Consider the following 22000-nt stretch of genomic DNA (forward strand, 5'->3'; position numbering starts at 1 on the left):
GGAGAGGAGGAGGCTGTCGGTTCAAAGAGGTTCCGATGCCGCCAGAATCTGCATCTTCTCTAGAGGACTCAATTTCTGCCGCATCACTTTCTTTGAATCGGGATGAGATATGAGAAGCAGTTTCCAGCCTAACCCAAACCTGGAGTCAGGACTCTAGTCAGGTGAAGCTTTGAAAGGGTTTCCGGGTGAGCCCCAGCTGGGTGGCAATGTCTCTTGGTTCTCAGTGATGACCTCACCCTTTCCCAGAGGCACTCAGGATCCCTGCAGGGAGTTAATGGAGGCACCAAAAGGCCTTCCTTCCCACCACAGGGTGTCTGAACATCCCAGCATTAGTCATCCCTTCAGCTTGAAGCCACCCTTCAGGAGATCTATAAAATGCAAATCTGGGGAGAAATGAGAGTCATTTATCAGACCTCTGACAGCAGGGCCCAGGGCCTGGGTGACAGACGCCCCAGGAAGGCCACCATGGGACAGGGAGGGGCAGCAAGCCTCAAATCTGTAGCAGCATATTTCAGATTGTATTTGCTCATTGGTGGGTCATGAGATCACTTTAGTGCAAAGGTCGCCAGAATGAAAGAAATTACCAAAAAATGATACAAATGAACTTCTTTCCAAAACAGAAATAAACTCACATAGAAAACAAATTTATGATTATCAAAACGGAAAGGAGGGGGAGGGATAAATTAGGAGTTTGGGATTAGCAGATACAAACTACTGTATATAAAAATGACAAACAACAAGGACCTACCGTACAGCAGAAGGAACTATATTCAATACCTTGTAATAACCTATGATGGAAAAGAATACATACATGTATAACTGAATCACTATGTTGTACACCAGAAACTAACACAACACTACTTCAATTAAAAAAAAAGAGAAATTACAACAGAACATTCAAGATACAAAGTGCATTATTACATACACTATTGTTTTTATAAAATCAAACTTTGGTCTTGTTTGCAGGTACCTGTGGGCCGGGGTGTGGCACCGTCAGGCAGCAGGGGCTCAGGTGAGGAAGTGCACGAGGGCCCCAAGCTGAGGAGTAGGATGCTTTCCCTCCTTCACAACTTTGCTGACGCCTTCCCGAATGATGCAGCCCAGCTACTGCTCAATCCAGTAGAGTCTTTTTTCAATTGAAAAAAAAAATGCAGCAAAACATTCCAATAATGCAAAAGTAAGTGTCCCCTCTTCTAACTCCAGGGAACCCCTTTCCTGAAGCCGCCTTGTGTTTCTCTGCATGTACTGGTACACACCCGCCCCTTCTCTCCAGCCCTTACTTCTGTTTTTAAAAGCAAATGAGGGGGAGGGAAACAGCTCAGTGGCAGAGCACATGCTTAGCACACACGAGGTCCTGGGTTCAGTCCCCAGCATCTCCATCAAAAAAACAAACAAAAGCCAATGAGAACACACTGCACATGGTCTGCACCTTGCTTCCCACACACAATACATATCTCAGCACATGAAGGGCTACGTCTATCTTTTCACCTGCAGCACGATGGTCCACCATATGGCACACTGTGAGTTTTGTAAAACCAGCTCTGATGGATGCATAAGTTGTGTCCAGTCTTTGCTTATTATAAACAATGCTGCAGTGAACATCCTCACGCCTGTCTGTGTACTCATGGTGGAACATGAGTAGTACAGACTCCTACAAGTGGAGCTCCTGGGTCAAAAAGGACAGCATTTGAAAAAGATTTTGATAGACATTGTCAAATTTTGTTTGCTTCATTGAGGTGGTACCAAAATATATCATTTTGCTGCCTGGACCCTGCATCCAGGCTCCCCACTAAGCTTACAGAGCCCCAGGGGCCTTTCCTTTTGTCATCTAAGTCCCTCATGCCGCATCTTGACAAACTTCCTCCCTCCCGTTCGTTCTCCCTCCCCCATTCTTTACGTCAAGAACACCATTCGACAGACTTAGTTCTTCTTGGATATTTTAACTTTCCTTAGTTGTAACGATTGTCAAAAAGGCTTGATTCAATGAATGTCTTGTGAAAAATTTCACTGTGCTTTAATTTGGATGAGACCAGGAAAAGGCAGTGTGTTAATTTCCTAAGAGCATTGTCTTAGAGATTACTTCCGGAAATAGCCAGAGCTTTGGGAGGGCCCTGCGGCTCAGGTTTGAGACACCTGGATCTCCTCTGTGGCCACATTTTTGTGGTGAGATATGCATGACAACTCAGGCAATGCTCTGATCGAGTTCACTGCCATTTCTGTGAATGCCCTTAGAACACCTACTGGTCGGTTTCCTCACAAATCTTAGTTGGAGGTGAAATTCATACTTAATGACGGAAGGTAAAATCTTTCATTTTTTAGTGGCTGGTGATCTAGTATAATGCTAACTGCTTGCGATTCTGTAACATACTGAAAGCGGCACTGCCACCTATGAGAGGTGGATCCTTCACGGCTAAGCTAACCACGGCGAGGGGGGCAATTCTGAACATGGGAGGAAGTTTCATTGAAAAAAATAAGAACCCAAACCTGTTCAGCTTCACATCAAAATTAGAACAAGTAAACTTTACTTCTCTTCCTGTTGTCACATTTGGTTTTCTTCAATAGACAGCGGATTTTCTTGGAGGGTTAAAGCAACACACTGAAACATCCTCACACTTCAGAGACTGGAAGATGTGATGTACGACTGACCTCAAGTCTGCATCCTAAATACAAGTTTAAATGAAGCTCGCCAAACTGCGGTTACAGTTTCATTATGCGGGAGAACCATGACCACAGCCAAATATGGGATACAATAAACATTTCACCTCCAAAAGGAACATTCCTGAAAAGGTGGAGATAGTTAAAATATATACTGAATTACACCCCTAACCCGAGATAAGCTGCCAATTGTCTAATGTCAGGGGTGTCAGAATAAAGCTGAAGCTAAAAATCTGTTAAGTCCAAGTTCACCTTTACCAGGGCGCTTTGTCTCAGAGCTCAGTGAAAAGGGGAGACTCTATAAAATCTGTACCAAACAAAGGATGTCGGCGGCTTGAATGCAAGAGACCAGTCCAGATCTGAGAATTCCAATAAATAAATGAAACTGAGCGTGTATTGCCAACAAGCATGTCACTGAGGCCGCAGAAAGACTGGAGCCGGGCAGCTGGGAGGCAGGAGGGGCTTGGAGCCGGAGGCGGCGAGTGCCCGTTCCCCGGCTTGATTATTTACGGCGTGCTGACGCAGGGACAACTTTCCATGTGAGGAACAGCTTAACGGAGGAACAGTCAAGCTTGACCAGAAAGAGGTCCAGGGAAGGAGAAACAAAAGGGGACGTGAATAAAAATGACAGCTAATAAAAAATACAAATCGAAAAGGCTGTAACTTTCAGAAGTAATTTAGAGCCAAAAGAAAAGGGGAAAAAAAAATCCCGCTTTGCTGGCTCTGGGACAACTTTCTAAGAAGCAAAAGACATTAAGCAAAATGAATGTGCTGCACTGAAGACCACAGTTCCCTCCGTGCCTTCCCGGCTGTAAGTGTGGTTGCAGCTGCAGCTGGGTTTATTCACAGAAGGGGAAGTGGCACTTTTGTCTGTCTTCAGCGAATGTGTCCATTTTATCAACAGATATTGTGCACGCTTCCTCGGCAGGTCCTAGACCCACCAGGGCTACCTGCTAAGCAAAGACACGGCCCCTACCCTCCAGAGGCTGATGGTCTAGAGTGGGAAGCAGACAAGTCCACTGTCAAGGTCGGGACCCTGGGTGACAGCAGCTGGGTCAGGCCCAGGGGAGGCAAAGCAGGACAGCTGCAGGGGAGAATTTGTGGCCCAAAGTGGAGCCTGAAAGGGAAACAATTTCATCAATTTCGCTTCCTATATTGATTACATAGCAACTTACCAAACCGCCATGTAATACCGATCCCAGTTTATTTCAAAATTAAAATGTACTTTTTATGCAGAGATGCCACTTTCTGCGGTTTGCTGCAGAATTTTTCATCCTTGAATTCTGGACTTGAGGCCGACCTGAGCTGTTTTAAATGATATTTTTATGACATAATGTACCTCTTCTTCCAAGTTGGGTCAAAAGCATAATAACCACCACCACTAGTTCCTCCGTGGCCCGAGTGTGCCACGCGTTTTATGTGTGTGTCATTGACTCTTCAGAAAAAATGCCTTGAGGTGGAGTCATCACTCTCGTCTTACCGACGGGGGAATGGAGCTTAGGACAGTCACTCTCTCCTGGTCACATGCAGTAAGCATCATGGTACTGTCTTCTGCACATCACTGCCTTTCGGTTACCTATGCAGGTTGGGAGCCAAGAACACGTCTACACCCAAGGAAGGCTTATCACTCAAGATCCCTTGGCTCATCCCTGTGAGCTGTTCCCAGTCCTTTAGCTGAATTTTCCCTCATTTTCCTCCCTCCCCAGTTGGGGTCCCTCCTGCCACCATCTCACTGTACAAGTGCCACCATTCAGGGCAAGAAACGCCTCATCACAGGTGGCGCTGATGAGAAAGGGGCCCCAGCCAGGGCGCTCAATGCCAAGCCAATCACGTCTCCCTCCCTTTGCTCTTGGTCCCATTCCTAACCCTCCGTTTCTTTCCAGAGGCCATCTCTGCCCTCGCTGTCTCACCCTCACTGTCTCGCCCTCACTGCCTCGCCCTCGCTGCAAGAATACAGGATTAAACACCGGCCACAGGTGTCTCCACAAGCCTGGGAACTGCAGACACCCCTTTACGTGCTGGGTGGACACACTGTCCTCAAACCTATGCCTCCATCGGTACTCCGGACCCACTCCTCGGCCCCTGGGCATCCTGACCAGCATTTCGGAAATCCTTGCTTAGCATCTGAAGACTGAGGCGGGGTGGTCTATCAACTACTTTATACTTGGAATAAAGTTTCATGGTTTGAATTCAAGTAGTATTCTTGGTAGATCTCTCTTTTTTTTTTTTTAGTGTCTTCAAGACTGATCTTCCAAACACAAACTAGGGACTGTGCTCAATGGCAAAGTCGTTCCATTGTGCACCCAGTTCTAAAAATACCAAACAGCAGAAGTCTGGTATTTATTTCTTAAAAAAAAATTTTTTTTAATGGGGGTACTGGGGATTGAACCCAGGACCTCATGCATGCTAATTAAGCGTTCCACCACTGAGCTATCCCCTCCTCTGTAGAAGTCTGATACTGATGTCTCTCTGAAACTGGGCAGAGGGTGATCCATCGATAAACCACAGCAACATCTTTCAGAGATTTTTTTATCCCTACCCTCTTATTCTCAAATTTATAAAACTATTTGCAAAAAGCCAAAGATTGAGTGTCCTCTTTCTGTGCTATCTGAGCCAAGTCAGGCCGATGAACACCTGCTTTTATAATGAGGTATTAGCAACCTTTAATGAGAAAGAATATGAAAACGAATATACATACGTATATGACTGAAACATGCTTTACACCAGAAACTGACACACTGTAAACTGACTGTATTACAATAAACAAAACAAAACAAAATAAAAATAAAACAAGACACTAAAAGAGATGACTGAAGACCTGCCAGCTTATCAAGTAGAATTTAGTTATTCCTCTGTTCAGGTAACTTCCTTTAACACAGAAAACTGTTATGAAGGTGCCTGGGCCAAGCTTAGGCACACGGGGCTGGCCACATGCACAATACTATCAACCAAAGGCTGGAATTCTAGTGGGATGAGGGCTGAAATTCCCCTATTCCAAAACATTTTGCAGCCAGGATGGCCAGAAACTTCAAATGGCAACTTTTTCGATTCCAGATAACTTCCCAGAAATTTAAGAGGCAATCATTTACTCTTGACTTTCAAAGAGAACCTGGGCTTGAAACCTTGGGCCATTGCATCTAAAACCGATCCGCCAGCCACAGCCCTCTGAAGTTACTGGGGAGGGAGGGAAGGTTGCGACACCTGGACATCTGGATTGAACTATCTAGTTCACTTCCCAGGTTGTAAATTTTCTAGCTCAAAAGACTATTTGAAAAAGAATTTCTTACCAAAAAAGCTGAAGTACTAAAAAAATTTTTGATTACTTTGATATGGAACACAACAGCTGGATGATTTACTGACATCTCATCTTCAAGGGAATGTGTATTTTAGAAAACAGAACTTAAAAAACCTATGGCCTGAAAACATGGATTTTAAACTATGAGAGATGAGAACCTTATCCAACACACTGCTGTATGGCATGGTCAAATCAACCAGAGAATTTGATAAAGACCAACAATATAGTAGGATTGAAAACGGAGTGGTTCTGTCACCTGGAAATGTATCACATTTGGTGATCTACTTAAACAGGAGCCATGTGAACAAAAGCCCACACGCACGCACGCACGCACGCACACACACTCACACGTGTTTCTGCTAAAAACTGTATCTGAGGAACAGCCTACCATCTTCTATATTTCAACCTCCAAATTTAGCTTTTTATTGAATCTGAAATAAACATAACAGTACATCAAATTAAAAAAACCTGCATATGTTAGAAAAATGCATCAATGACATATATATATATATTTCATAACAAAACAGAACTATGTTCAAAAACCACTCCTGCTCATTAATGCTGATCCTAACTTGTTTGATTTCTGTAATTAAGCACCACAAAGCCCGGAGAGGAAGCTGAGAGCAAGCCTCTCCTAACTCCTCCTTGCCCCTGTGTTTCATTTTTCGGTTTCGCTGGAAAGTGTGATGACTCCCCGGTTGGAGAGCGCATGGAAAATGGTCCAGAGCTGGGGAGGGTCCTCACAGTTGTGCTGCTGTTCCCAGTGCAGGAGCAGGTCCTCCTTCCTTCCCAGCGTCTGTGCACAAAGGATGCAGTTAAAGCCCGGCTGGGCTGGGAGGGGGGCAGTAGGGGGCCCGGGACACTCGGGGCTCTGGGGGTCTCCTCTGGGCTCAAAGGGTCCTGGCGGGGCTCCTTCGTGCCCTGTGAGGATTTCCACGTCATTCTGCTGATGGAGGCAGAGCTGCTTTTTCAACGTGGGGAATGCGTGGAGCTCCTCATCAGAGGGACGATGCTTAAACATCTTTCTTCTCTCGGACCGCGGTTTCCAGGAAGGAGCAGCGTGTTTCCGCAGTCCATCCCGAGCGCCTCTGCCTCCGGGGAGGACCCCCTCCTGCAGCCTGCCCTGAATCTCCTCTCCGTGGACGTGGAGTAAGTGAAATTTGATTTCAGCAAAAGACGGGGCAGCGATCTGGCAGCGGCCGCATCTGATCTGTAATCTGACTTCGTCGGCCTGGTCCAGAAGGAGGTCTTCTTCAAGGCCGGGCCTGTTCTCCCTGAAAAGAGGGGAAATAGCCTGGATCAGGTCTCCCGGAAAAAAAAAAAATGGGACTCGTCTTTCCAGCTCTTGGCCTTTCGGGGTCTAAGATGGACGCGCTGCGGAGAAGTGCAGAGGGTGAGCAGAGGCCGCGGGGAGCAGCAGTGTCACTCCCGCCTGGGGCCTCACACCTCTCAGGTTGGCGGGGGCCCCTTCAGAAAGAGGGTTTCCCTTTACGCATCTCCTCGGGAGCTAAGTCTTCTTTGGTTACCATGGGAACAGGTGTAATCACCATGAGAGTAGGAAGTACCAAGTGAAGCACTGTGGGGACCCACTGGGTCCAGCGGAGTTGACTGTTCCCCCTTCCCCTCCCATGGTGCCCTCCCCAACCTGAGCACCAAATGCAGTTTGGACATTTTACCTAAAAATTGAAACATATTCCATTAAACCATTAAGAAGTGAGGTTTCTTTGGGGGAGGCTGCTATGTACATTAGTAAAAGGCACAGGTGTCTGAAAGGGGGCAGAAATGCTTAAAGAGACACAGAGAAACTCTAGTGAAGCCGGCCAGGAACAGGACAGGTGCACTTTATTCTTAATGTGTATGATCCACCAAGCCAGAGTTGGACAGAAAGGTCTGAGAATCATCAGGACAGTTGAGGAGGACGAGGGACAGAGAATCAAAAGTGCTGGAGAATGTTTCATTTTCATGGTGCTGATGAGAACTCGTTTCAGTGAGACCCCTCTGTCATTTAGAGCCAGGTGGACAGACAGAGGGTGTGTCCTTGGCTTACTTACTCCTCTCAGACCTGCATGGCAGGCTCTCCAATGACTCAGCTCGTGTGTTTATGAAACTGGGAAGGGGCGCGGGGGCAATGACACAGGAAATACTGCTCCGGCCCGTCAGGAAAACAGGGCCAACGGAGAGGGTCTGGTCTGGCACCCGAGGGGATGGCCGACGCAGCAGACCCCGCCCAGTCCCCATCACTGGTCACTCTGTATCTGGGGCAAACGATCCTCTTTAGACAGAAATTCTGTGGGCATGAGCTTGGGGGAAATTACTTGTAGAGGTACCCAGGAACCATATACACTAAGTGACTCATATTTCAGATGCAAGAATAACCTCTTGCTTGATGGTCCCCAGTGGACCCCAAGCTGGCATTTGTGTCCTGGCTGCCAGATGGTGGGGTAATTAATGATCATGAATGATTGGAAATGAAGGGAAAGGAGGCCACCCTTTCTGGAACAGGGGGACAAGGTGGCGACCTTCTGAAATCTCCATCTGAGGGACGCTTTCCCAAAGGCATCTTTCTGGGTGTGAAATCCCACCCTGTTCTCCAACCCGGACATTCCTTCCTGCCGGCCCGCATCCCAGCAGCACTTACCTGTCCACTGGCCCCTCCGGCTCCCTGGCACTCTGGTCTCCGGGCTGCGGTTCGCAGGGGGCGGGCTCGGTGCTGATGACGACTCTGTGAACCTCTCTCAGGTGGCCAAAGTAGACTCGCAAGTGGCCGAACACTTTGGCACACAGCTCACAGCACATGAGCTTCCGGGGCCGGCTGTCCGCGTGCCGGAGCCGCACGTGGGCGCTCAGGCTGCCTGGCCGCATGTACGTCTTGCGGCAGAACCGGCAGCTGTAGGGCCGCCTGTTGGTGTGTGTGTTCATGTGCTCCTGGAGGTGCCGTTTGAACTGGAAGTGGTGATCACACACGTGGCATCGGTGCCAAGGCTTCTTAAGGCCGGAGAGCCCGCGTCTGAAGGCAGCGCTGGGCTTAGGGGAAGGGCCGTCGGCCTGCTTAGAGCCCAGCTGTTCCAGGGAGAAAGGATTACTCAGCAGCACATCCCGTGCTGGGCTGCCGGGTGGCGGGGGCTGGACTGGGGCCACGGGAGAGGCCGGGGGGCCCGGAGCCGGTGGGACGGTGGCAGGTTTGGGCATGATGCTCCGGTACTTTCTCACAGTCCCAGGCGTCGGGCCTCTGGCTTCCTGCGGATCGGCCTGGACCCTTTCTTTGCCATCTCTACACTTATTCAAGACATATTTCCTTCTTTTGCCCTGAAATGTCAAAAGCTCATCTGGTACCTTTCGTTTCCTGCCTTTTCTCTTTGCTGCCCCACCGTTCAGTTTTGTTTTGTGGCTGAGATCGGGTTTGGTGGCCAGACTGAAGGCATTTTCACCAGGGTTCTGCTTCAACACCGGTGGGACAGGGACCTTGTCGGCCACCTGTGGCACCACACAGAAGCCTTCTGTGACCCCCAAGGTCTTGTCACTGGCTGCCCGGAGCCCAGGTAAAGAAATATCCACAGTGTGAACGGCCGATTCACTCTTGTAAACCTCTGGTGCTTTCATTCTTGAGTAAGGGAGGATGGGCAGTTTACCTCTAGAGACAGAAGAGACCACTTGAACCGTGTTGCCAAATACAGCTGGTGACAAATGGGTCACGGGTTTGGCAACACTGGCCTGTCCTTTAAGTTTCTCACTGGGAACAGTGGCAGGTTTCCTGGATGCTTTCTGGCCAGCATGGTTTGCTTTCCCTGACGTCTTTGGGAGGTCCAGCTTGGCAGCGGGCCCCTGAGGTGTAGACGATGCTGGGGTGGCAGGAGGGTTTGGATCTGCATGGGCACTGGTCCCTGGAGGCCGGGAGTCTCTGTGGTCATCCCCGTTGGTCAGCACGGCGGTGCCCACACCTGCCAGGGCTTGGTCTGGTGGCAGCACCAGCTCGGGTGGACGGGGCCTGGGCGGGGGCTCAGGACGGGCAGGCAGGGCGGGGGGCGCTTGGGTTTGGGCAGGGGGTTTGCTGCAGCTGCTCTCAGAGGAGCTGGGCATAGGCTTTCTTCTCGCTCCTTGGCTCTTTCTTGGGGGTTGGTACCGGGGAATAGGCAGCTTTAGGTTCTCAGGAAGAGGCAGTCTGGACTTCGGGATGGGCTGAGCAGAGGCAACGTGGGGCAGAGCGACCAGAGAAAATGTCCCCTCCTGGCCAGCAACCTGCATCAGCGCATAATTCTGGGTGGGCATCCCCAGGGGCTTCGAGCTGAAGCGGGGGCCTGGACTCGCCTGATCAGGGAGGGATGGCGACGGGCACGTGAGCACTCGGGGTGGCAGGACTTTGGGCATGATTTTTGGAGCGATGGTTCTAAACTGACTCTTACTCTGCAGACCTTTCCCAGTCTGAACGGTCCCGGAAGGGGTGCTTGGTTCACCTGCAAGGATAATACAATATAAACTCACTCTGGTGTCGCTGTCCCATTGTGAGGGCACAGATAAGCATCTTAGCATTTCCTCTGCCTGGAGTGCATTCCTAGACCACCCTGCCTACCGCATCCCAGTGTGAAGGTCTGCTCCTCCCCACCTTCCTAAGGACTGATTACTGTGCTCCTCCGTGGGACCAGGAGCACTTTCCACAATAATCTGTTTGTGCATCTCTACTACTAAACTCAGGGCTTTTTGAGAGCTGGGGTTGTGTCTTTTTCCTCCTTGTATTCCACAAGTCCATTCTCTCCATTGACCTAACTGAATTCATTTTTACAGACCAGTGCAACCCCACCTCCTCTCCTGGTCTCTTGGCTGCACCCCCACTGGTAGGCTCTGCTGTGGACTGGATTCCTTTTACATAAATGTTTTCCCTGTTAAACTTAAGCTCTGTGTGGGTGAGGCCAGTATTGAAACTGTCTTGCTAGTTCCCACTGTATCTTCCCTATGAAACAAATGTTTCTTGTATCAAACTCATTTTTCGCTCAGTTTCAGGATGCCCGTCTGACCCACCGGCAGTACGATTTGCTTTGAGCGGTGGATGGATTCCAGACTGAACGCTGGCTTTGTGGCCGTTTCCCAGGTGACTTGTGAATTTTCCTCTCACACCTTTCACACTGTTTATGTGTGTGCTCTTGCAATTAAATCACTAGCATTTAAAAAAAGCTGATGTGACACCTTAAAAAAAAATGCTGGCAGGAAAACAAAAAGATCCAAAGTGGTACGAAAAGATACAGAGACAACACACATGGCACCTCCCAGGACACTGACAGCAACAATTTCAACGGATGGAATAACAGTTCATGTTTCTAGAATTTACTAGTCTGGCACAAGAGCAGTTGTGACCTCTCCAAAGGGACAAGTCAGGGAATGTTTCGATGCGCTGCTTTCTAAGGACTGAATCATGTTTTACTCCCTGAGGCCTCAAGTGCACAAGGCCTGGTTGCGGAACAGTCTCCCATCTCTAAGTGCCTCGTATTAGTCAAGCTTCCCTCCCGCTCGCGCTGACTAGGTACCCCTGCCATTCTAGAGCTTGGCCACTGCACGCCCATGATTCCTTTTCTGATCCCGCTGGGGACAGAAGCATTTTGGAATTTATCTGTTCACATTTTGAAGAGTAAAAGCTGTAGACACCAGAGGGTACGAAACGCCCAGCAAAGTTCGCAGAGCGCCAGTAATTCAACCTATTACGACGCGTGAGTGAAATACCTGAGTATTCACAAGTGGGGCGAATGGCGATTTTTAAATAGTCCTACTTCAGTTCAGGCTTGGCCTCTGAATGAGTTCTGGCGCCCGACTTTTGATGCAACTTTCTGTTTTCAGAGCCTGTTAGATTTTGCGGTTGGAGGTCAGGGATCGAGGAAAGGTTTGCTTAGGAGCTACCAGACACGTAAAGATGAACGGACACGGTTTCTGCCTTAAGTGGCTGGCCACTGAGCGAAACAGACAATTAAACTTTAAAAAAAGTCAACCTTGATTTCCACATCCACAGTGAGTGAACTAACAATGTTAGCAGAAAATTGATTTTTGTCCCCCAGCAAAAATGACACTCTGCAAAGAAACAAATACGTCACATAGTAGGAATCAGGCTGAAATGTGTACTGACCGACCAATGTACCTTAGATCGTACAATCGACCAATGTACCTTAGAATCGCTGTTGGGTAAAGAACAGGGATATTAAAAACCTGCTCACATGGTTGCTTGCGTTAGAGTAAGGAGGAAAGACAGCAGTGCTATGGTCTGGGGAAGCCAGACCGGGGTAGTTACGAAATGTGGTGTTTTCCTTTTTAGCTTTGTTGCCGTGAAGTTCACAGGTAAACGGATTAGCCAGTCATCTCCTCACTTCACAGTAGTCACCTGAATCCCTCCTCACTTCACAGTAGTCACCTGAATTGATCTGTGACATCTGCTTTGTCTTCCTACATAATTTAATTCATTTTTTAGTTCTAATTTCATGGCCTTTCAATTTAAATGTCTTCCACATTAAGCCTCATCTTCTCATCTTTTTGGAAGACGTACTGAAGTAACTTGTAAATAAATATATTAAATCAGGGAATACACATGTGTATAAATGAATCACTCTGTTGTTCACACAAATTAACACAGCACTGTAAATTGACTGTCCTTCCATAAACAAACAAACAAACAAACAAATAAATATAAAATCAAGATTGAGAGTTTGCAGAGAGCTTAAAACTACTGATAGCTTCTGGTTGCCTAGCGACAAAGCTTTTTAAAGAATCACACTAACAGTAATGATGGTCTTTGCATCCGCACAGCATATCAGGGCTGAGGAAAGGGAGGAGGAAATTGGGTCGTTTATATCAAGTTCAAACTCCTAACTGAGCACAAAAATTTACAGCACGAAGAGCTGGAAGAAAGGCTAGGCTGTCCCTAATTAGTCCTAAGTCCTCTTGAAATAGTACATGACAACGCGCATCACAGCACGACACACGTCACCTCACTTGTCTGTCCTATCGGCTCTTCATCCTGGAGTCAGAGACAAAGTCCCTGCAGGGGCCCCAGGGCTCCAGGACCGCTCTGACTCCGTCCCTCCAGGCCCGCCCCGACGCGCGCCACACACCTGAGTCCCCGGGCTCTCAGTGCCCGCTGCCCTCACTGCCCTGACACGCATCCTTAGGTGAGCCCAGGACATGACGCTGCCTTTCCTTCCAGTTCTGCTCAAACGGGCTTCTCGTGGTGAATCTTCTGACCACCTTACTTAGACCTGTACCTCCCTTCTGAACTCCCCACCCCACTTCTTGTTTTAATTTTCTCCAGCACTCTCGCTCCACCTCACGGCTTACATGGGGGCCCGCTTACAGGCCTGCCCTCCCCAGACTGAATTCCTCGAGGGCGGGGAGGTGATCTGCATCTCGGTCCCAGAACAGGGTCAGGAATCTGATCATTACTGGTAGACTTTGTAGGTGGTATTTGTAACGAAGTGATCAATGGCTGAAAAATAAAAAAACCCACAACTTAAAAGCACACTTGAACACTACCAAGTTACTCTGAAAATTAAAAAAGAAATAGATTATACATCTTTGGAACTTTTTTTTTCAATTTTATTTGCCCACTGCCAAAACAAGGAAATGGGTTAGCATGGTGATTAGGGGAAAAAAAAGCACAAAAAACTTTTTAGGATAAAGGGGATCGGTGAGGCCAAGTGAGGAACCATCCGAGGAACTAGTAAGCGAGGACAGTAAATTACGCTGTGGGGGCACAAGCTAAAACAGTCAAAGAAACAAGCCAGCTCCAAAGAAGAAACTGCTTTACAGAAAACAGGCCTACCCAGGTGAAGGACGGGGGATGCGGGCTAAGAGGGGAAGCGCGGCCAGAAGTGGGAAGTCTGAAGCTCAGACGCACAGAAAGGCGATGTCAGCACGGAGACGAGCAGAAATAGCAAAAGAACAGAGCAGGCAGCTGCAGCGACAACCGGTGGCCAAGGTCGCCGCGAGGGCCCTAAGGACCCCAGGTGGGAAGGGGCTTCCTGGGTTTTATGACCAAGGGTGAGAAAGCAACCTTCCAACAGTTAAGATTTCCAGAAATGGAACTAGATGTATTTACTGAGCCATTCCAAAAGGGAGGGAGAGAGCTAACTACGGAACAGTTCGAGTCGATGGGCTTCGACTGACCATCACAAGTGTCTCCATTAGCGTGGAAATAAAATCATACGGGAAGGGCAACGACGTTCAGAGGAAAAGGAGGCTGACTGCAGCCCAGGAGCAAAGGAAACTCCTTCAGGTAACTGTCCCAGCAAAGGAGAACACAGATCAGTGAGCTGCCTGGGCCATGGGAGACAAGAGAGTCCTGGGGACAGGTAAGGGGCCCGCTACACACACAGGGTCCGTCTCCTCCAGTTCCCTGCAATTCAGAAAAGTGGATCCTGGGGCAGAAAAGTTTATCAGTTGACTTCATTATTAAAAATCACAAGCTAATTGCAAGAAATCTGTGGGGTGAGAAGATAAGGTCTTCCAGGGTAAACTGAACTGACTCCTGTTTGCCTGGATCTACTGGGAGTTACATACAAGGGCAGGGGTCTTCACGAAGGTGGTGTTGAGTCCCCTCCCCCAGAATCGATTATTCAGGACGAAGCGACAGGGAATGAAATGATGCATTAGAAGAAAAGCAAGGCCGGAGAAAGAGGGCGAGGCCACAGAAATCGGAGAGCCCCACCGCCCCCCAGGACTGACTCAAAGGCCCAGAAGCAGGTACTAAGGCAACAGTCTTCCGGCCACACGCGCGATCCTGTCGGGGTGGGAAGGGAGAAGGCTTACACCGACTCGGGGTCCTCTCCAGGATGGGAGATTTCTCTTCTGCTACCAGCTGGATTTTTAAAAAGTAGCAAGACACACACACAACTATGTTCCAACACATGCACGGAACATCTCCCAAGGGAAACTAATGAAATGAGCACACGTGCAAGGGCTGGATGCTCGTGGGCCACTGAACACTCTGCCCCGCACACAGGATGCACTGATCAGTATTTGTTGGGAAAAGGAAAGTTCTCCTTCTGAATCCGTTTTGAAAAGGGACCATCTCTGACGATACTGTGATGGGTAAGTGACTGTGTCCAGATTACACAGAGCATTTCAGGTTTTTCCTTCCCTTGTCTACTTCAGGACAAGAAATGTGAAGGATAAGGGAGGTAATCAAATAATCTGACAGGCAGTGTATCCCCACCCCTCCTCCCCGCAAAGTTCACCCTGAGAAGCATCAGAGCTCATTACCTCCCAAGGACAATTGGCGTCCTGAGAACCCTTCTCCCAACATTTGGCTCTTTAAAATAAAACAAGGCAAATTGCAATGAAGGTCAGTTATGCTATAATAATGACAGGTTTTTTTCTTCTTCTTCTTCTTAAAGTAGTTTGAACAATAGGAGTATTTAGAGAAGCTGAAAATGACATTAAGTTTTCTAAAACACTGAGGAGGCGTGGTTGTGGGACATCTTTCTTGGCCATGTAGCTGCCACAGTGGTTTATTCCACGACACATTTGCAAGGCCTCTCCCAGATGGTGTGGATCTAAAACCCCTCCCCTGTCACCTACTAAATGACAGATTTCAGGGAGCCGTGCACTCAACAGTCAGTCGGAATTTCCACTGACATTCATAATTTCTGGAAATCCTGCGAAATTACCCATAACATGGTTAAAGAGACTCCCAGGACTCTCAGGCAGTAAACGTGGACTTTTTATTAACTGCAAACATAAAAGGCTCACTCAGTAAAATTAATTTTGCACAATTATACAGTGTGAATGCTTAGGATTTTAAACATGGGCTATTAAAAACAATTATTTTGAAGAGTGACATTTACAGTTGCTGAGAAATTGACCCCACTGTGGGTTACAGGGAAGCCTGGAGGTACTGAGTCCTTATCTATGGCTAGAATCCATGCGAGGTCTTTTAACTGAACCCTCGAGCAAACTCTGCAAATAAATATCACTCCCCTTTCACAGATAAGCAGAACGAGGCTTGAGGAAGGTAAGTAACACGCCCAAGTCGACACAACCAGACCTGTGCCATTCCAATTTGAAGCAATGACCTTTCTCCTCCATCCTCCCTTCAGCAGGGGGAAACATCCTATGCAGAATTGCCCTAATTGATTCCAAAATATAATATTATCTCTGAAATTTAAGGAAAAAAAAACCTGCAAATAGAAATGGCCTGTCATAGCCCCAAACTTCGATGACCAGTAAACGATACTTTCTTTCGAAAGCCCACTCACTAGAGGACTTGTGAAAATTGTCATCTGAAGGTAAAAGTCATCTGATATTTCAAGTTGAATTTACCGCTTACTACCCAGATGATTCTGACAAATCCAACACGGTGGCCAGACGTTTGTTTGGAGAAAGTACGTGTGTGCTCCTCTCCCTCCTCCATCACCACCAGGGGCTGGGTCTGGTGGAGATGGGTCAGCAGGGCAAAGAGGAGAGCGCAGGGGGATCACGTGCCGACATCTAAGCCGGCCTTATTGAACTGATCACAACACACCCCGCGCAGACCACGTGGAGAGACAAGCGCTTGGGGCAGGCCATTCTCCCAGCTGCTGCACACCCCTCACATCTGGACTTCCCCTGGCAGAACCGAGGTCTGTGGTGCTGCTTCTGAACAAAGCTGTTCCCGCCCGTCCCTTGGCTGGTTTGGGCACAGTTCCACCGTCCATCTGCGGGGACCCAGGGGCCCACTGCCAAGTCCGGAGTAGAGAGCAGGGAGAGAAAGAGGGTCCCTTCTCTTGCCACAACCTCACTGGCTCCAGGCTCAGAACAAAAGGGTTGCCAAGTTTTGGCCACAAAAGAGCCACAGCTTTTAGGGGTGCTTTAGGTTTTAACTTTTATCAAACAGAAACACCCTATCTTCATTTGTCTTGGTTGGCATCCCCGTTCTCCCTCCCACTTGGTTTTCAAATAGTAAGTTCTGGTCGGGTTGAGACTGTTTCCCAGGATGGTCCTGGGTCAAAACAAATCTGGTAAAACCCTGGAGAAGTCTGAGATGAAAGAAATGCCTCAGAACACAAGGGAGCTCAACCTGATTTTGTGGAAAGACTTACAAACACGTGGAGCCACTGCCTACCCCTCCCTGGGGGGACACAGGCTCAGTCCGCAGGGGTGTGCTGGGTGCTGGGTGCTGGGGGCAGAGTGGGCACCGGAGACCACGCTGGACGCACAGGACACGTGCTGTTTCTAAGGACTCAGGATGCCACATGTCGCTCCTGCCCATGGATCTGCAGCGCTAAGACCTCCTGGCGCCACTCAGCTAGGACCCCAATGTCAGGGAACCTGACACCCTACAAAGGGAGCCAGCACGCTCCAACGGGCGCTCGTGTCTCCTGCGTCTGGTCGTGCCCACGCTCCTGGGCACACAGGCCCCGCTCTGCTGGACCACGCTCTCAGTCCCTCCCTCCCCCTTGCTCCTGCAGCCACACCAATGATGTACCGGTATCTTCCATTCAGCGCAGCCCTTGAGTGCTTGCTGTCTGCCCAGTGAATCCATTGCCTAGCTTAGCAAGAAAGGGAATTCTCATTTTCTCAGCACCGGAGCCTCCATTTCCCAGCACTTAATCACCACTGTTTCTTCAACCTCATTCTAATGATAAGGAATCTTTTATGTGTCAGGTACTGTGCAAAGTACCTTGGGCGCATTATCTCCTTTAATCCCGCTGCGTTAGGAATGACTGTTGTGTGCATTTTACAGATAGAGATTTTGAAGCCAGTCCTCAACGGGCTGGAATGCAGACCCTGGCCCACGTGCCTGCAGAGGCCCCTCCCCGCTCCGCCCGCTGCCTGGAGGCTTTACTCTCAGGTGCGGGCCCCCACCTTGGTCTCTAGTGGAAAAAGCACGGGTTTGGGGGTTTCAGACAGATGTGGTTTCAACTCCTGGTTCTGTCTCATGGTTTGAGACAGTCACTGTCTTAGCCTAAATGTTCTTGTTTGTGAAATGGGCATAATAGAATCTGGTCACTGTCAGGATTAAATGAATAAAGTACCCATAAAGGTGCCAGGGGAGCGCCTACCCCACATCAGATGTTCGTTGTCTACTTTCTCTCGCCTAGCAGCACGAGGCTTCTGGTATTTATTTTTGGTGGGGGAAAAAAGGCACAAATCCTGAATGGTAAGCAGACGGAAATAGTACCGAATCCTTCGACTGGCGCTTCTTTTCTGAGAGGTAAGTGGAGGAGAGCGGGGAGAAAGGACGGTCACCTGTGAATAATGCTCCCAGTCAGACTGGGACGCTTCTTTTTCTTGCCTCTCCTGCCCCTCCACTCCTGCAGCTCAGCCTTCAGTCCGTCTCCCCCAACCTACCAGGCTCCCTTTTTCCCCAGGCCCCCAGTGTCTACATCCCAGTCTGACAAAGTGCTAATCAGATTAACAAGTCAGTGAATTGGAATTAACATATGTGCATTTTAAAGAGCTGTTTTAAGGGGACACTCTCCCCTGCTTTTGTTTATTTTGAGTATTGCTGCTAAAGGCGGTTGCTTTCAAGCTCAGCAGAGGAGAAACACCCCCTGGTAGGGGATGAGGGTAAGTCCAGGCCTCAGGGGTCCTGTCAGGGATGGGGCTTTAGGGCCTCTGGCCACATCCCTGGAAGGCGGGAGAGCAATGGCCACGCGTTTTCTCAATTCAGGAGAGAAAACACGTGGACCCTCACAGAGGGTAGGGGCCAGGTGACCAGAATTTTGAGACCACTTTCTTGTAGACTTCAGTGTTCTGCCGAGGAAATAAGTTTAAGATAGTTTGTGTCTAGAAAGTAAAGTCTGGCACTCAAAGAGGAACCACAGCCCACAAAACTGAACAGATTAGATAAGTAAATACAGTATGAAGCAGGAGGAAACAGCCATTCTTTACGGACAAATTTAAAAGACAATGACCTAAACTATTAACGGCAATAAAAGAAAAAAAATACCACAATGTGTTTTTTTGTTAAATTCAAGTAGCTAATTGTTCTTTTCAGGTCATGTAATTAATGTCCCAAATGAAAAGGAAACGTAAAAAGCTCCATCATTTAAAATACATTGTAATAATGCTCAATGTCAGCACATTTCCCCTACATTTTAATGATGCCCCTTTTATCAGTCCTGATTTCTGGGAGGAACTGCTTCTAGTTTCAAGTGCTTCTGATGAAATACATTTGAAAACTGTATGAAATATTCTTATTTTGAATACATTTAGAAAGAAGAACTTATTTATCTTTTTGGCAAAAAAAAAAAATTGGAACGGGTACCAGATTTTATTCATGACGACAAGGCAGTGAATTTTGTATCTTTACACAAATCTAAGAATGACTGAGTGGTGCCAAAATTTAGCTAAAAGCTAGTGGTCTGTGGGGGATCCAAAGCAAGACAATGGGGAACTTCTGAAATGCTTTACCAAGCCCATCCTCCTGTTACTATTTCTGCTGTGACTATTGCCACAATTGTTAACATTCAGTTAAACCTCGTAGCTGAAATTAAGGCCTTGCTAACTGAACTCCATCAGGGGAAAAGCAGCCAGTCACTTCATCTGGTTTGCAGTTTTTTGAGGGGGGAGGGGAGGTAATTAGGTTCCTTTCTTTCTTTCTTTCTTTTTAACGGAGGTGCTGGGGGTTGAACCCAGAACCTCGTGCATGCTAAGCTGAGCTAAACCTTCTACCCCTGAGCTAAACCCTCCCCGCTTTCATCTGATGTCCTGTTACCACTAACAAATACCTGTACACACTGTCTTTCCAGGGGATTCCGACATCTTCTGAGTCAGCTGTTTCTCAACAGGACTGGTGAGCGTGGAAACATCTCCTACAGAAGAGCTTCTTGTGAGCGGCATGAATGTCTCATGGCAAGAAATCTTCCATCAACAAATTAAAAACGGGCCCCTTCTAGTCACAGCTTCTATTTCAGTATCAGTTGGAACAGTTAAGTACCTGGGATGACTGAGGAGATGACAGTTGGTGCGGAAAACCTTTTCCTTAGTGGGATAAACAGAAATACGAGGTTTCAACACCGGAACGTGCAGTCGGTTGGAACAATTAAACTAGGTCGTGTGCAGAAGGCTGGGAAGTTCTTGCCTTTGGTCAAAAGACCATGATTATGAAACTACAGTGGTGAAGAAGATCACAATGTTTCCACAACAGTCTAGTTAAAAGCAAGGGACTCCAATCACAAAGGTATTCTTATTGTTATACCGTAATTTCAAAAAATAGATTTACTTTGTATATATAGAACGGGCATTTTTAAGGAAGGTGCAAACTGAATTTTAAAAATGAAATAATGGCTCCCCTGCTTTGCGGTCTTGTTTTACAGATGTTTTATCTTCACTTCTGATGTATCTTCAACTCACACTGATTTACAAGATTTTTTTTTTCTGCAAGTTTTTCTGTATCTCAGCTTGTATGTCAAATAGCTCATGATTTGTGAGCACAAACACGCAGCCCCATGCAGGCCTCTGGTCTGCGGGCAGTTACTCCCTGAACCCCCACCTGGTCAGCCCTGACTGTGCCTCACTTCTTCAATCAAGGTCCCCCTTACCTTAGCCAGAGGGACCTCCTGCGATACTGATGCGCAGAAGAAAGTAAAGAAAAAGAAAATGAAGCAGCAGACGCCGCTGGTGCTGAGGTCCTGGATTTGCGGTAGTTACTCTCAAGGAGCTGACCAGACTGGTTCCATGGGAGTGAAACCCTTAGACTCCCGTGTGAAGGACGAAGATGCCCCTCGGTCAGGAGTTGAACTCAGTGCTGAACCTATGATCTCACTTCATCTTCCACCAGCTCTTGAGGGTAACACCTCCAGGCCACAGACGCGGAAACTGGATCTTTCTTGCGAGGTCACAAGCTGATGAAGTGAGAGATGGGTTTGAACCCAGGTCTGTCTGGCCCCACTCGCTGAACTCACCAAGGGCTTTTGCGATGACTGTTTATATGTCAGTCTCCTCCAGTGGATGCGAGGACCACATTATCCATCTCCATGTTGAGAAAATAAAGATTTTTTTTTTTTTTTTTTACTAACTTTTTCCAATCACAGAGTGTAACCATCAGGAGAGAGAGCGAGCCTCCTTCTAAAAAGACTCTACAGCATGGCTGGCTGGAGATGCAGTTAAGGATACAGACACAGGGTGAGTCCCTTCTCAAAGCCCTGGAGTTTCTTAAAAGCCAGGCTGCTTCTGGTGGTTGATTCTCCTACAGAGTTTCTGGTGAACAACCCACTCAGGCTTATGCCAAAATGTGACTTTTTGAAAGCAACAATTACACCATCAATTTAATAACACTTTTAGGTCCTGACTTAAAGTAGTTTTTTTTTTTTTATGATGAGCAAAAATGAAAAAAAATCATAATTAAGGTTTTTTAGAATTTTAGATATATAATACATATTTCCCAGATATTTTGAATCCTATTCCACCTGCTTCCAAAACTGAGGTCACTGAAGAACATTAGAACTGAATGAAAAAGTCTGAAAATGCTGAAAGAATTTCTAAATTCCTCATGTGGCAGGTCCTGCCCCTTTAGGAAACTTGACAGAACATCTGAATTCTCCTTTTCTGGGTGGTGGTGGGGGTGCTCCTTGGGGACACCAGATAAACTGCATGACATGTAAGAAGCAGGGCAGAGGTCTGGCTTCGGTCCTTTCATTTATTGCTGGGATGAGGCTGAGCACGATGATAATTTTTACTGGCCTTAATTTCCCCATTTTACCAAGAGACGATCAGACCAGATCATCATTTCTCAAAGTATGGTCTGCAAAGCCCAGAGAGGGTCCTGGCACTCTTTTCCATACTAATAATAAGATGTCACTTGCCTTTTCTACCTCGTCGACCTCTGAACGTGCTGCATGGATGGGGCAGAGGGGGTAATTGGGTAAAACTGTATTGGTACCTTAGCCTGAAACAGCTGGGGATCAACAGACACACATTACTATATGTAAAATAAACACCAAGGACCTCCTGTACAGCATAGGGAACCATATTCAATTTCTTATAATAACATATACTGAAAAAGAATCTGAAAAGGAAAAAGTAAACATATATAATTGAATCACTTTGCTGTACACCTGAAACTAACATTGTAAATCAACTACATTTCAATAAAAA

The 22000-nt window shown here is 47.5% G+C and overlaps 1 protein-coding gene across 27 annotated transcripts in view; it reads right to left on the reverse strand.

The window, feature by feature from the left end:
- Window positions 1-315: 315 nt before the first annotated feature.
- Window positions 316-22000, reverse strand: part of ZNF438 (zinc finger protein 438) — a 150241-nt gene continuing 128556 nt past the window's right edge. For 17 of the 27 annotated variants that reach the window (XM_064479478.1, XM_064479476.1, XM_064479475.1 and 14 more), the window contains 3 exons: window positions 19633-19716; window positions 8589-10401; window positions 317-7224 (listed from right to left, as the gene is read on the reverse strand). In XM_064479478.1, the coding sequence (XP_064335548.1) occupies window positions 6609-7224; window positions 8589-10401; window positions 19633-19716 (2513 nt within the window). In that variant the 3' untranslated portion in view covers window positions 317-6608. Of the gene's footprint in view, window positions 7225-8588; window positions 10402-19632; window positions 19886-22000 lie in introns of all 27 variants that reach the window. The other 10 variants (XM_064479480.1, XM_064479473.1, XM_064479467.1 and 7 more) reach the window with 3 other exon arrangements.

Source organism: Camelus dromedarius, chromosome 26 (genome assembly GCF_036321535.1).
Source record: "Camelus dromedarius isolate mCamDro1 chromosome 26, mCamDro1.pat, whole genome shotgun sequence".
In the NCBI taxonomy this organism is placed as follows: Eukaryota; Metazoa; Chordata; class Mammalia; order Artiodactyla; family Camelidae; genus Camelus; species Camelus dromedarius.